The sequence below is a fragment of the Cyprinus carpio genome, chromosome A23, assembly GCF_018340385.1.
Source record: "Cyprinus carpio isolate SPL01 chromosome A23, ASM1834038v1, whole genome shotgun sequence".
Lineage (NCBI taxonomy): Eukaryota > Metazoa > Chordata > Actinopteri > Cypriniformes > Cyprinidae > Cyprinus > Cyprinus carpio.
Window position 1 is genome coordinate 10,797,723 of NC_056594.1, and position 13,184 is coordinate 10,810,906.

The 13,184-nt window shown below is 35.2% G+C and overlaps 1 protein-coding gene across 1 annotated transcript in view; it reads right to left on the reverse strand.

Annotated features, from left to right (window-relative positions):
• LOC109090476 (multiple epidermal growth factor-like domains protein 6) overlaps positions 1–13,184 on the reverse strand; it is a 54,365-nt gene that overhangs the window by 13,387 nt on the left and 27,794 nt on the right. Inside the window, 11 exon segments of the mRNA XM_042713061.1 lie at positions 115–243; positions 440–571; positions 988–1,119; positions 1,199–1,366; positions 2,251–2,373; positions 2,528–2,650; positions 2,984–3,121; positions 4,409–4,531; positions 4,943–5,065; positions 7,502–7,627; positions 12,956–13,078. Coding sequence (XP_042568995.1) covers positions 115–243; positions 440–571; positions 988–1,119; positions 1,199–1,366; positions 2,251–2,373; positions 2,528–2,650; positions 2,984–3,121; positions 4,409–4,531; positions 4,943–5,065; positions 7,502–7,627; positions 12,956–13,078 — 1,440 coding nt within the window.

A 13,184-nucleotide genomic window follows, 5' to 3' on the forward strand; every position in this document is an offset into this window, starting at 1 on the left:
AAAGTCCAAAAAAGGATGTTGATCCAGGAACATGTCCTACTTGGTTAAATCACACTGTGTGAGTATCTCCTGAAGTTTTAAGTCACTGTCGGTCTGATATACTGATGGACTTACGTAGGTGACAAAACCTGCCATAGAGCCCTGGATCACACAGGCAGGCTCCATACGTGCGATGGCAGCGGCCGTTATTAGCACAGTTACATTTCTTGTTGCAGTGCTTTCCATATAGTCCCTTCGGACAGCCTGAACACAGAATAAAAATTAAAAAAACACACACTAAATTTAAAATTAAAATAATCAAAAAATATAAAAATAGTAATATAGTAATTATATAAAATAAAACAAGTCATATTTTATCTAAATATGCCAGCAGTGTTTGGAACAGCAGATTTGGCATAGATATGGTTTCATTTTATGTTTTAATCTCGCAGTCACTCACCATCCTGGCACAGGTCTCCACTGACTCCAGGTGGGCAGCGGCACTTCCCGCTAATCGTTTCACAACTTACAACTTAATTAACACACTCACAAAAAAATTAACAGCTCCTCACAAATGTTCCCTCTGGACAGGCTAAAATGGACAAAAGAAAGTGTTTTTTTATACAGAGTAATTATGCAAAGTATATGCCTACACTACTGTTCAAAAGTATCACAGTTTCCACAAAAGTATTAAAGCTGCACAACTGTTTTCAACATTGATTATAATAAGACATTTTTCTTGAACACCAAATCAGCATATTAGAATGATTTCTGAAGGATCATGTGATACTGAAGACTGGAGTAATGGCTGCTGAAATTCAACTTTGCCATCACAGAAATAAATAAAATTTAAAAAATATATTAAAATAGAAAATGGTTATTTTAAATTGTAATAATATTTCATAATATTACTATTTTTACTATCATTTTTAAATAAATAAATGCATCCTTGGTGAGCTCAAGAATCATCAAGAAACTTAATGGTTTCACAAAACATAAAACACACACTTTGGTTACAAATGATTGCTGTCCAGCCATCTGGGCAGTCACAACCATCTCTGTCAATGTTACACAGTCCTCCATTAGAGCAGTCATCACACGTCAGGCTGCAGTCGTGGCCAAATGTCCCATTCAAACACACTGTGACAACACAAAGGTAAGATTAACAAGAAGCAAGAGCATCTAATAATAAATAAAGACGTTTGACTTAACAACAGACCAAATTTCTCAGAGAGGGTGCTATCTGCTCGCAGCTCTCCGAAGCCTTCGTCCTCATAGTCATGATAGCGCTCCAGGGGTTGTGGGTAGTCCTGGAGGAGAGTGAGATGAAGGAGAGGTCTCTCAACCACCACTGGACTGGACAATTCTTCAACCGCTCTCTCCAGGGCTACATAGAACAGAGAGAGAGAAGTAGATATATTGACATGATCAATGCTGTCTTGCTGTTACACCAACTATGTAAGTAATAATGTCTTATTATTGCAAAATAAGCCTTGACAAGATGATTAGATGTAGTATCATACTGAATAGGTTTATCAGCTGGCTGGACAATATCCTGCTCATTGGACAGATAAATATCAAATACCAAAATACACATTCTTTATTCAAATAGCCATGAGCTTTCACAAAGTGGTTGCTAGTGTTCTCAGGGCCCATACAGGTATATTTTTGATCAAATAAATGCAGCCTTAGTAAGCATAAGAGTTCTTTCAAACACATTAAACTTACCAACCCCAAACTTTGTTTAATGCTAGTGTAAAGCTATGAAACTCTCCTTGCATTCTAATTGGATCATTCAATTCAATGTTCCCAGCCAATCGGATTTACATACTCATTACCTTACATACCTATATAACAAAATAAATAATTGAATAATTAATATATATATATATATATATATATATATATATATACTGATAATTTCATTATGCATAAAGGCTATGTACTGTAGGAAATCATATCAGAACTATATATATGTATAGCCAACCCATTTCCTATACTGTGCTTTAAAAGTCTCTTTCTCTTCATAAATTAAAATAAAATACCATTATCGCAAAACAAACCCCTTCATGATTTAAGTGATGTAACACATACTATGGGGTTTATTTTGCAATAATGGCCAGATGGTTGTATTGCTGCGTATTCGCTGACCACAGAATGTTGTGATTGACCAATCAGGATCAAGTATTCTAGAGAGCTGTGTATAAAGCAATCCTAATGCACACCACACACAGTAACTGATATCCACTGTGCCTCCTGTGGTATACTTACGAATACAGGAGTGTCTATCCTCAGCGAGCCGGTTTCCAAACTCACAGAAGCAGTGATAGGTGCCAGCGGTGTTCTGACAAGTGTGCTCACAGCCCCCATTATCAGACAGACACTCATCCACATCTAGACACCAGTGGAAAACACAACACTCTTTATACAACGTGACTGCACTGTGATGTAACTACCACTGTTTATTATTATAGCACATTGACAGTAACTGATATGTCTCCTCGCTCTTCTTTAATAGTCGATCAGCAGTAAACAGGTTGTGAAGTACCATCACATCCACATCCATCAGCGTTGAGTCTGTATCCTGCCCTGCAGTAGCACTCATAACCTCCGGGGTAGTTTGTGCAGTCCTGCTCACAGCATGAAGTTCCCTCCTCACATTCTTCCAGATCTAAACAAAAAAGCAGTACAGGAAGTGAGGCCACGAGCAACCAGCGTGTATTAGGACTCTGTAGACTGAGTATTTACATAAGCACATTTCCAGCTATGCAGAGGGGTGGTTATTTGGAGAGAACCTTCAAGGCACAGCCAGAAAAACACAAGACCTACAACTGCTGAGATCCAGCTGGCTGACATTTAGTTTTGCAACAAATAGTCATTAATATTGTTTGAGGAATGATGATTTTAAAGGTTTATCAGTACAGCTGGATGCACGCTGAATCCAAAAGATGGATTTCATTGGAGTTATTCTGTAAAACTAATTTATGTACACCTGCACACTCACCCAAACAGGTTTTGAGGTCCTCCGTGAGCTGATAACCCTGGTTACAGCTGCAGACGGGTCCAAGTGTGCCATGCTGACAGTGGTGTGAACAGCCACCATTATCTGAGTCACAGCTATTAACAATCTCCATTTCAATACCTACAGAGAGTTAAAAATGATTATGAACATAGCATGAATCCCATTGCATTAGATAATAAAAAAGTCAAAGAATTTATTTCAAAATTTGTTAGGTTTTATTGGACACTTTCTGGTTGTCAAATGTTAATGGACCATGTTCACTGTAGTTAATAATTTAATATTTAGTGCAAGGCCAATATCGTGAATATTGATACCAATACTAGCAGTAAATTTTCCTTTTTTTTTCAGTTTTTACAACAATCTTTTACAATGTTCTAAGTTCAAGGTTTTCTCCTCAACAATAAACTAAGCTTAATTCATGTCCATTTATTCACTTGTCAAGTTCCCATAAAATATGCTGATAATGTACAGTCAGCCAGTCATTATTGTAAAATAAACCTCCTCCTGATTGATGAACACCTGAGTGATCACCCACTCAGGGTTTATTTGGCAATAATGACCAGCTGACTGTTCATTATCCCTGGATCAATCAGTCAGATGTTAATGGATGAAGTTCATAGTTAATTACAGAACATTTTTCACATTTACACAATTTTTTGCATGTTCAGATTAGAAATAGTTCCTATCGTAAAACTATTCACTAATACAGTTAATTTTTGTCACTTATTCATTATTTTCTTGCTACTACCATTCAAATTGTTGGGGTCAGTGAGAACGCTATTATTCAGCAAGGTTGCATTAAGTGACCTTTATAATGTTAAAAATGACATTTATAATTCTTCAAAAATACATTTATTATGTTACAAATGATTTCCATTTTAATTTAATGCTTTTCTTTTTAATTCTTCTTTCTACATATTAAGAATCCTAAAAATAAAATGTTTGGATAAAATATTGATATTTACATTGATAAGAAGAAATCAGCATAATAAAATGATTTCTGAAGGATCATGTGACACTGAAGACTGGAGTAATGACTGCTGAAAATTCAGCTTTGCCATCACATGAATAAATTACCCTTTAAAATTTGTAATATTTCACAATATTACTGTTTTACTGTATTTTGCATCAAATAAATGCAGTCTTGGTAAGCATAAGAGTTCTTCCAAAAACATTAAAACCTTAAACGTACCAACCCCAAACTTTTGAACGGTATTGTAGTTAAATCACTGTAGTTATCACTTGCTTATCCACTAGTATGATCAGTTCTCTTGATATAATATCATTATTGAAAGTATCAATACTTCACACTTAACCCACCAATCACTACTTTTTTAGACCACTGGGGTATGTTTCAGTGCTTTTCTGACCCGTGCTTAGAAGTTAATTAAGTGAAAGGTAACTCACGGTAGCATTTCCTGCCATCAGAGCCCAGCTCGTATCCCGGATTGCAGATGCATGAGAAAGAGCCCGGAGTGTTCCGGCAACTGTGAGCACACGCTGCCAATCCCGTTTCACACTCATCAACATCTGAAACACACCAGTTACAAGTTACTGATGACATATTGCCTTTTTCTATTTATACAGACATCTAATTAGATGAGAATACAACTTTGGATTTGTTGAGTCATTTTCAGTCGCACAAACAGAAATTTCTGCCTCTTATAATCACTTAAGCACTAACAGGTTCCGTCATGGACTTCTGAGTGGAAATCTCTGCTCACTGTCTCACTGAGAAGATGAACCATGTTCTACAGCTTTCAGCCATCTAATCAAACACAGTGCTTCCACTGTTCTCACACCATGGGAAAGAAACTTCTTTAAAAACTTCGGAAAAAGAGGATTCAGCAGATGAGAGACCATTTAATACTTTCCATGACAGTGTAACTGAACCCTAGCGCGGTGGAAAAGCCCTTCTCTGCTGCTGTCAGAAGCTTTTACCTTCACAGCTCTTCTGGTCCTGGGCCAGCGTGAAGCCTTGGTGACAGCTGCATACAGCATGACTGCCATCACTGCGACATAAGTGCACGCAGCCGCCGTTCCTCTCCGCACACGGGTTCCTCACTGAAACACATGCTGTTTAGTTCAGATCTTATAAGTCATTTAGTGGCTGTCTCCCTCATGCACACAAACTCTCATTATCTTGTCAACACCGTCCATGTAATACACATACATCATTTCTGCAGTTTTCTCTATCTGAATTCCCATACTTCCCTGGCCAGCTTTGACACGTTATGACATAAAATGCATCATACATATACAATGCAGTTTTGAAACCCTTTGGAGGACAGATTTGGCGTGATATACTGCATCAGAGAGCAACAAATAATATCAGGTTTATACCAGTCATAAACTTACACATTTTTATAAATTTGGTTGAGCAAATCATGGTCATATGATCTGTTCAAAACCAAAGAAAACTATACATTAACTTAGTACTAAAAAAACAAGGTAACTTCATGTCCTTTAGAAATACTACCTTGGTGCACCATACAAACACTATATGATATTCATTGTTTATATACTTTTCACTGTTTTTGTGTGTTCCGGTGGTGGGAATTTTACAGTGATTCTTTTTGCATATTACATATTACGCCAGTAGGTGGCAACAAGTGACTGTCTATATGAGTAAATCATTGATTCATTGGTTCAACCGATACATTTGGCACTAATTTGTTAAAAAATCAAACAAATCACTCCCACTGTGTTAATCTGCCTACTTCACTACTATATAGTAGGTGAAAAACAGTATGTGAAAAGAATAGTATGTAGAATTCATAGTATTCATAAGACATGAATGTAAAATGCCTGGATTTAAGCTATACAACACAGACATTTCTATCATTTGCAAAGTAAGCTCTTCATCAGATGTTGTAGCTACTCAGACAGTATGTGATTTTGGATGCAACTAGTGCCTTTATGAGCGTGCCATTGAATCATTCACTCAAGCGATTTGTTCAAAATCACAGATTCACTTGCCAACGTCTCTACTGTGTGTTGTCCTGAGACACATAACCTTTAATTCTGCTTTGACTTCATGTCATATAAATATGATATATTGAGTTTCAATTTGTTTTTGTTTTTTGTTTGTTTTTTTGTCCCAGTTCATCTTTGACTATGGTACAAACCAATACCATGGTTTTACCATCAGATACCTTCGCTGTAGTTGTTTTTGTAAGGGTTGTCTAAGTATTAAACTAGAATAAAAACTTTTGTCCCAAGACTCAACTGTACTTTGATCACAACAGTATGAAATCAATTAAACGATGTTATCCATTTGCTGAATTGCACTGTCCACTGCTCTCTCATGAACACAGATGCTAGCATGTTTTTTGTCAATGTCAAACAGATACTAGTTACACAATAGCATACACATTCTCTCTGTCCCTTGTTCTTTCCCCTTGTCTTCAACTAACTCCCAGTGGTAACACTTCATAGGGGAACAATTGGCTCTGGCGAGTGTCAGGACATTGGATCTGTGGGGCTGTGTACAATGAATGTGAATTTTGGCAGACACACTGGAATTGGCACAGTGTTTGCCAAGATGATGCTGTAGTCTGAATAAAATAAGTGTTTCTCAGTGAAAACTGCTGATTAAAGCAGGCCAAAATGCACAGGGCTTTCAGATATTGCTGTTCAAGTGACTCACACTGCACTAAGTGAGGTCTGTTTTCAAGTTCATAGTTACTGGAATCCTTGACCCCGTTATTTAGGTTAGAAACTGCTCTTGAGCTGTAATATTTTTTGAAAGTATACAAATTAAGTCTAAAGTTTGTCATTTGAAACTCAACGTTTGCATGGTTGTGATACACTAGTCCATCTTAATATGAATTTATTCAGGACTGATACAGATACCAAGTCAAAGTATCCAAGGCTCTTGCCAATATCTCTGAGAAAACAGCACATCTGGGTTTTAGAGATGTTGATTACTTTCTTTAGCTTCCACCTTTCTGCCAAGAACCCTTCCATCCATACGTCCAAGAGCTACATACTGACTTTATGACATAGCCTTAGACCAAAACTTGTCCTACTTTCATCCTCTTGTCAGCATTCTCTTTGACTAACAGTATGTGATATGCACTGCCGGGACATTTTATGGACGACATCATGAACATAACAAAACTTTCAGAAGGTAAAAGGTTTAAATAAATAAATCTGCTTCTACACCCTGCTGAAATGACCGTGTTGACCAACATGAACTTCCATACTGGTCCAGACTGGTTAGCACTAGTCTGGTGCTAAACTAGAATCCAAAACATATGATATTTGAGTTCAAATTGCTTTAGTAAAGTCTTATATTAGGATTACTGTACAAAACATAAGGTTGTCTAAGTAAACCAACTGTTATAGTAAGTTGAACATGGTACCTTGCTGTTTTGAAACAGTAAAAATAAAGCATCATCTGATGTTAATTTTAGTCGATTTTTCAACAAAACTGAGCACCACTAAGTCAAGCCACTGTTAGATGTCAAAATTATATACATGAAGAGCAAAACTCACGTCTACAGTGCTTGCCATCAGCTGTGAGCTGGTACCCATGTCTGCAGCGGCACTGGAAGTGAACTGGAGAAAGTTGGCCACATTCATGCTCACAGCCTCCATTATTCACTGCACAGGATAGGACAGCTGTGAGAGGAATAAGGAATAAGATAAACAACCGTTAAGATATATTATATATATATATATATATATATATATATATATATATATATAATAAATCTTATATGTGTGTGTGTGTGTGGTGTGTGTGTGTGTGTGTGTGTGTATGTACATATATAATAATAATAGTAAACAAATTAAAACTATAATATATTAATAACATTTTATATATATATATTTATATATATATATATATATATATTTTTTTTTTTTTTTTTTTTTTTTTTTTTAAGCCTTTTTATCTCTTTTATTTGACTTCTACACAGATATTGAATGAAATTCTATGCATTAAAATTCAAATAAATCCTGTCAGGCATTTTTACACTTTAATAAGACCTTGCAGCGTAAGACATTAAACTGAAAACGAAATGTATTATTCTTGGAAGAAAATAATGAAAAACTGTCAGTACTTCGTTTGCATAAGAGTGCACTCACTTTTTATAATACTTTGTGGTAGCACCTTTGACTTTAATTACATCCGTAATTCTGTTTATATTGGACTCTGTCAGTGCAGCACATCTGGATTTTACCATTTTTCTTGTGGAAAGGTTCATATTGCAAGAACACTTCCAGTTCACAGTACGGTGTGGGTCAGTTAACAAACAGATTAGTTACAGATCTGAAGCCTGTCCACTGACACCGACGCCATTCCAGGACACTGATCTTTCTTTTTTTAAAACATTTTCTGTTTTAGCAGACTGTGGGATTTGGTTATTTGCTGTATCATTATTCAACTTTCTGGCAGAAGGCAGTAGTTTTGCACAAAAACATGTTTATATTTATTTTAACCCTAATTTATTTTCAGTTCCTTATGTCATAACCGAGCACCTGGCCATGCTAAAGACAAGCAGCCCATAACATGATGTTGGCACCACAGCTGAATTTATTCAGGGCTAATTATTTCATTTGACTTGACCATTAATCTTTGAACACGATTTGCAATTTGCTTGCTTTTATGCAATGCTGTAACCTGCTGAATATAACATCAAGGTCTGATATGAATCAGTTTGGGCTTTTACATAAAAAAACTGCTATTTTGATGAAAGCATGTAGATTTTATTATCCACTTTTATTAAAATACATGGATTTTATTAAAAGAGTTCAATATCCACTCTTTAAATAAATATTTTCTCTAGTGATAGAAGAGAATGTGGAACAATCATTGTACGGTCCTGTCAAAAGCATTCTTCACTAATCATCCAAAATAGTACCAAGAAATGATTTTCAGAAGCTGAATCGTTTAGTGAAAACAGTTCACTGCAAATGGACCATTCTTTCTCAGATGATTGATATGAAGCTTTGATGGAAAAACAAGCAGTCTCTCATCATACTCAAATGTTTGGATTGTGATGCTTGGCGATGTTGCTATTCTTCTGTTTTTCAAAAAGGATAGTCATCTCCAATCATAATATTCAGTAAAATACCACTAATTAGCTTTGTTATGCTCTATTTAAAAGCCATCTGGTGTGGTGATAAGAGATCAATCAGCGTGGATGACTGTTTAATCTTAGATCATGAATGCCTAGATGCCTTTGGAGTAAATCCTAAGATATGCAAGATTTCAGACTAAAGACTGGTGCATTAACTCTTTCATTACTTGTTTCTAATGATGCAGTGGGAGGCGGATGATGTCCTAATGTCAGTGGCATTTCAGTCTGTCTTCTCCACCCTTTTCCTGTGAATGTTCACTCACCTCTTTCATCAAACAGGGTCAGACAAATGTTACAGCTGTGCTCCAGATAAACACATACAGTTAATGTAGTCTCAATTCACTGGCCATTTCATGTACTGTATATTGCCCTTCACAGAATCTCTCTCTATCAGTCTGCTGTTGTACTGCCGTTAATGCAGTAAGTGCTTTTGAGGATCAAATAATCACTATATTTTTCAAATTTTGCAAGATTAGTAGCATCAAATCTTTAAAAGAGTTTTATTTGAGGAACTTAGTTGAAAGTAAAACATATCTAGGAGAAGAACTGCATGTTTTGCTTTGTTTTCTAAATGACTGTCCTTAGGTTAGGCTAAGTACCCACAGGTTATTTAGGTATTAGATTTTTTAAGGTTTTTGAAATTCTCTTATGCTCATCAAGGCTGCATTGTATTTGTTAAAAACACAGTAAAACAGTAAAACGATATTGTGAAATATTATTACAATTTAAAATAACCATTTAAAATGTATTCGAAATAGCTTGTTTTATTACAAATGTAAAATGTAATTTATTCCTGAGAAGTTGAATTTTATCCAGTCTTCAGTGTTACATGATCCTTCAAAAATCATTCTTTATGCTTAAGAAACATTTGTCATTATTATCAATTTTGAAAACTGTTGTGCTGCTAAATATTTTTTAATGATTATTATTTTACATTTTTTGTTGATATTCTGCAAAACAAATTTAAATCAAGTTAATGCATTTTTTTCTGGAATAAAATAAAATAAAAAATTATAAAAAAACAAAAACTTACTGACCCCAAACTTTGCATGGTAGTACAGATTATTTATTTAGCAAGGAAATTATTCATGAAGTAAGCTTTGAAGTGAAAAAAAAATGTGTTAGATTTGGGAAAGGAACTATTTCCCATCTGAATCCACACATAAATGAAAAGACTAAAAAGTTAAAATTGATCATGTTCTGTAAATCTTGATCCCAAACCTTTAAACAGTACTGTATGTCTATGACATGTTACTTATTACTTTTAGATTTAAAGACTTTCTAATCACAGACCATACACATTTGAACTATTTTCCAGTGTTTTCTGTATAACCTTCTTTTTAAAAATCCACACCAGAATAAAAACAAACAAAACTCACAAAAATCCACACCAGTCTATAATTTTGGAATAATATATTTCAGACAAGCATAACTGACACATGAAAAAATAAAAAAATAAATAAAATGCAATGACAGTCACAATCGCACTTACAGTATATATGTGAACACCATTAAAATGTCACACCATCACAAGGAGGATAATACTCCAAACCACAAACCTTAAGCCACTGAAGACACTTGCTATCACGTCTTCAATGAACAGTCTATATTTCAGCAGTGAGACTAAATATATACTGTCATAACAGGCATATCCCTCATCCTCAACGTGGAGGAGTGAGCCGTCTGTCCTCAAAAATCCTTCCATATAATATTTGCAGTATCCAAAGCATATTTGAAAATGTCATATAAAATCCTATATAATCAGACAATTGTCTCTCTTATCAAATCAATTATTAAATCAAAGTGATAATTTGTTGAAACAGGATCATTTTTGAAGTGGTGTAGTGGGAAAGTGGTTGAAAAAATTAAAAATCTTTACATTTTGGTTATGAGAATGTGTCTAATAAAGGATAATGATAGCATTTCTTTTGGCAGAAAATCCTTGAGTGGATTTAAAATAATTAAGGGTTTATCTGTCTGTCATAATTCACAACTTAATAAGCTTCTGGCATGAAGTATCGGCAATATTACCAACTTCTCAAATTATTGTTAACCAAAACCAAATGATCCTGGATAAAACCCTCATTGATTAATTAGTGGCATCTGTTTCTGGTTTATTCTAGTACTGTGTTCCATCCCACTCAGCTTTGATTCAGATTGTGGTTCTATAGAAGAGTTGGTTTGATAGCGGAAAAAACTGATAAACGAGCCTGAAGCCTGACTGGAGCTCACAGCCCTGGACTCCTCAGGTCTCTCGGGAAGGTAAATGATTTAGCTGCTGATTCAGCTAAAGCAGAATGAATGGCAATGCTGCTACTGTATCAGAATCTCAGCATAGCGAACAGATCCCAGACTGCATCTGGAATACAAATGGCATCTGTTTTTTTCCCATGTCAAACTGCCTTGAAAATGAAAAGGAATGTTCTAGGTTTAATACAAGTTGAGCTCAATCATCAGAATATCTGACAAGCAGTTGATTATGATTGAAGCAATTGATAAAAATTCTGACTTTTTTTTTTTAGTAAATACAACAGTATTCTTATCTTTAGAACTAAATTGAAAAAAAGCTGAAATCAAATAAAATATAAATATTAAATTGAAAAATTTAAAATGTTAAACTTAAACTTAGCATCACCTGGCAACTAACTGAAACAAGTTTAAATAATACTAAGATTACTAAAACTAATATAAAATTAATTAAATCTAAATAGAAATATATATTAAAAAAAAATTTAAAATCACAAAATTTAAAATGAAAGCTAATTCAAAATATAAACAAATACTACTATACTATATATATATATATATATATATATATATATATATATAATAACCAATACTAAAATAACACTGCTGCAGTCCCAGAGCACTTACAATTTCTTTTTCTTTTTCTTTTTTTTTCTTTTTTTTGGTAGTTGAAACTATTTTATGGTAATGAAGAGCATATCACCGATGCTACTGAATACTCAATTGCATGTACCATTTACCCAAAACATTTCTTTAATGATTTACTCAGTAATTTGATGAAATGTCACGCACTTTACACAAATAAAACTGGGTGTTTGGAAGTAAACTGACAAGTCTCAGAGCCGAGAGTCCCAATTTCAACCCAAGACCACACACAGAAAAACACAAGATTATAACCATATTACAAGGAAAGAAAGCTACAACATTTCCAAATAATTTCCAAATGAAAGTCTTTTTCAGCTGACATGTGGCATCCCAGCTGCATGGAAGATGAAGCACAGGGCTCGTTGTGCAGCATGACATCGGCTTTGAAGAAGGTATTTGACTGGAATCATCATTGTAATTTGTATTTACCATGCTCGGTGAAATGTTTTCAGAGTTTCTATAAAGAAATTCCTGAGCTCTGGAATATTCTACAAAATCCATTGTTATTGCCACATATTTGAAAAACAAAACCCATATCCAAACAACATTAGCTAAATTGATATGCTTGCAAGAACTGTTTATTATTATTTAAGAACTGTTGTTGGGTTTCACCTGAAACCTTCTACACCATAGTCACATTTGAATAGATGGATGTGATGGTTTGATAGTGGGCCTGGCAAGAGAACAGTTGGGTCGTGGTCTGGGCTATCTCAAAGGTCCATCACAAACTCACCATGACAAGACTTGTACAGTACAGAACAGTAGCAAACATTCCACTATTAAGAAAACAAGAGGCTCTTTGATTCCCCCTCATACACAGAGCTCAAGGTGGAGACCCCTGCTAGCTTTGAAGAGAAACCCATTCTAAGCAACTTTTTCTTAGGCTGTGATGATTACACTCTTTAAACGTTTGGATGCAGGCCAGTCTGTCAGCTCTCTGTCAGTGACCTCTCTCGACCCCCGAAAGACTCACCTATGCAGGTGCGGCCATCAATGTGCAGACGAAACCCCGGGTTGCACTCGCAGTAGTACGAGCCTCTGGTGTTCACACACCTATGCTGGCAGCCTCCGTTGTGAACCTGGCACTCATCAGTATCTGAGGAGGAAAAAGCAAACACATGAGGCCACATGTTGGAATGTGGTTTGATTCTGGCACAAGTTTTCAAAGCATTCACCTAAGAAAATGAAGCATAAGTCATTCT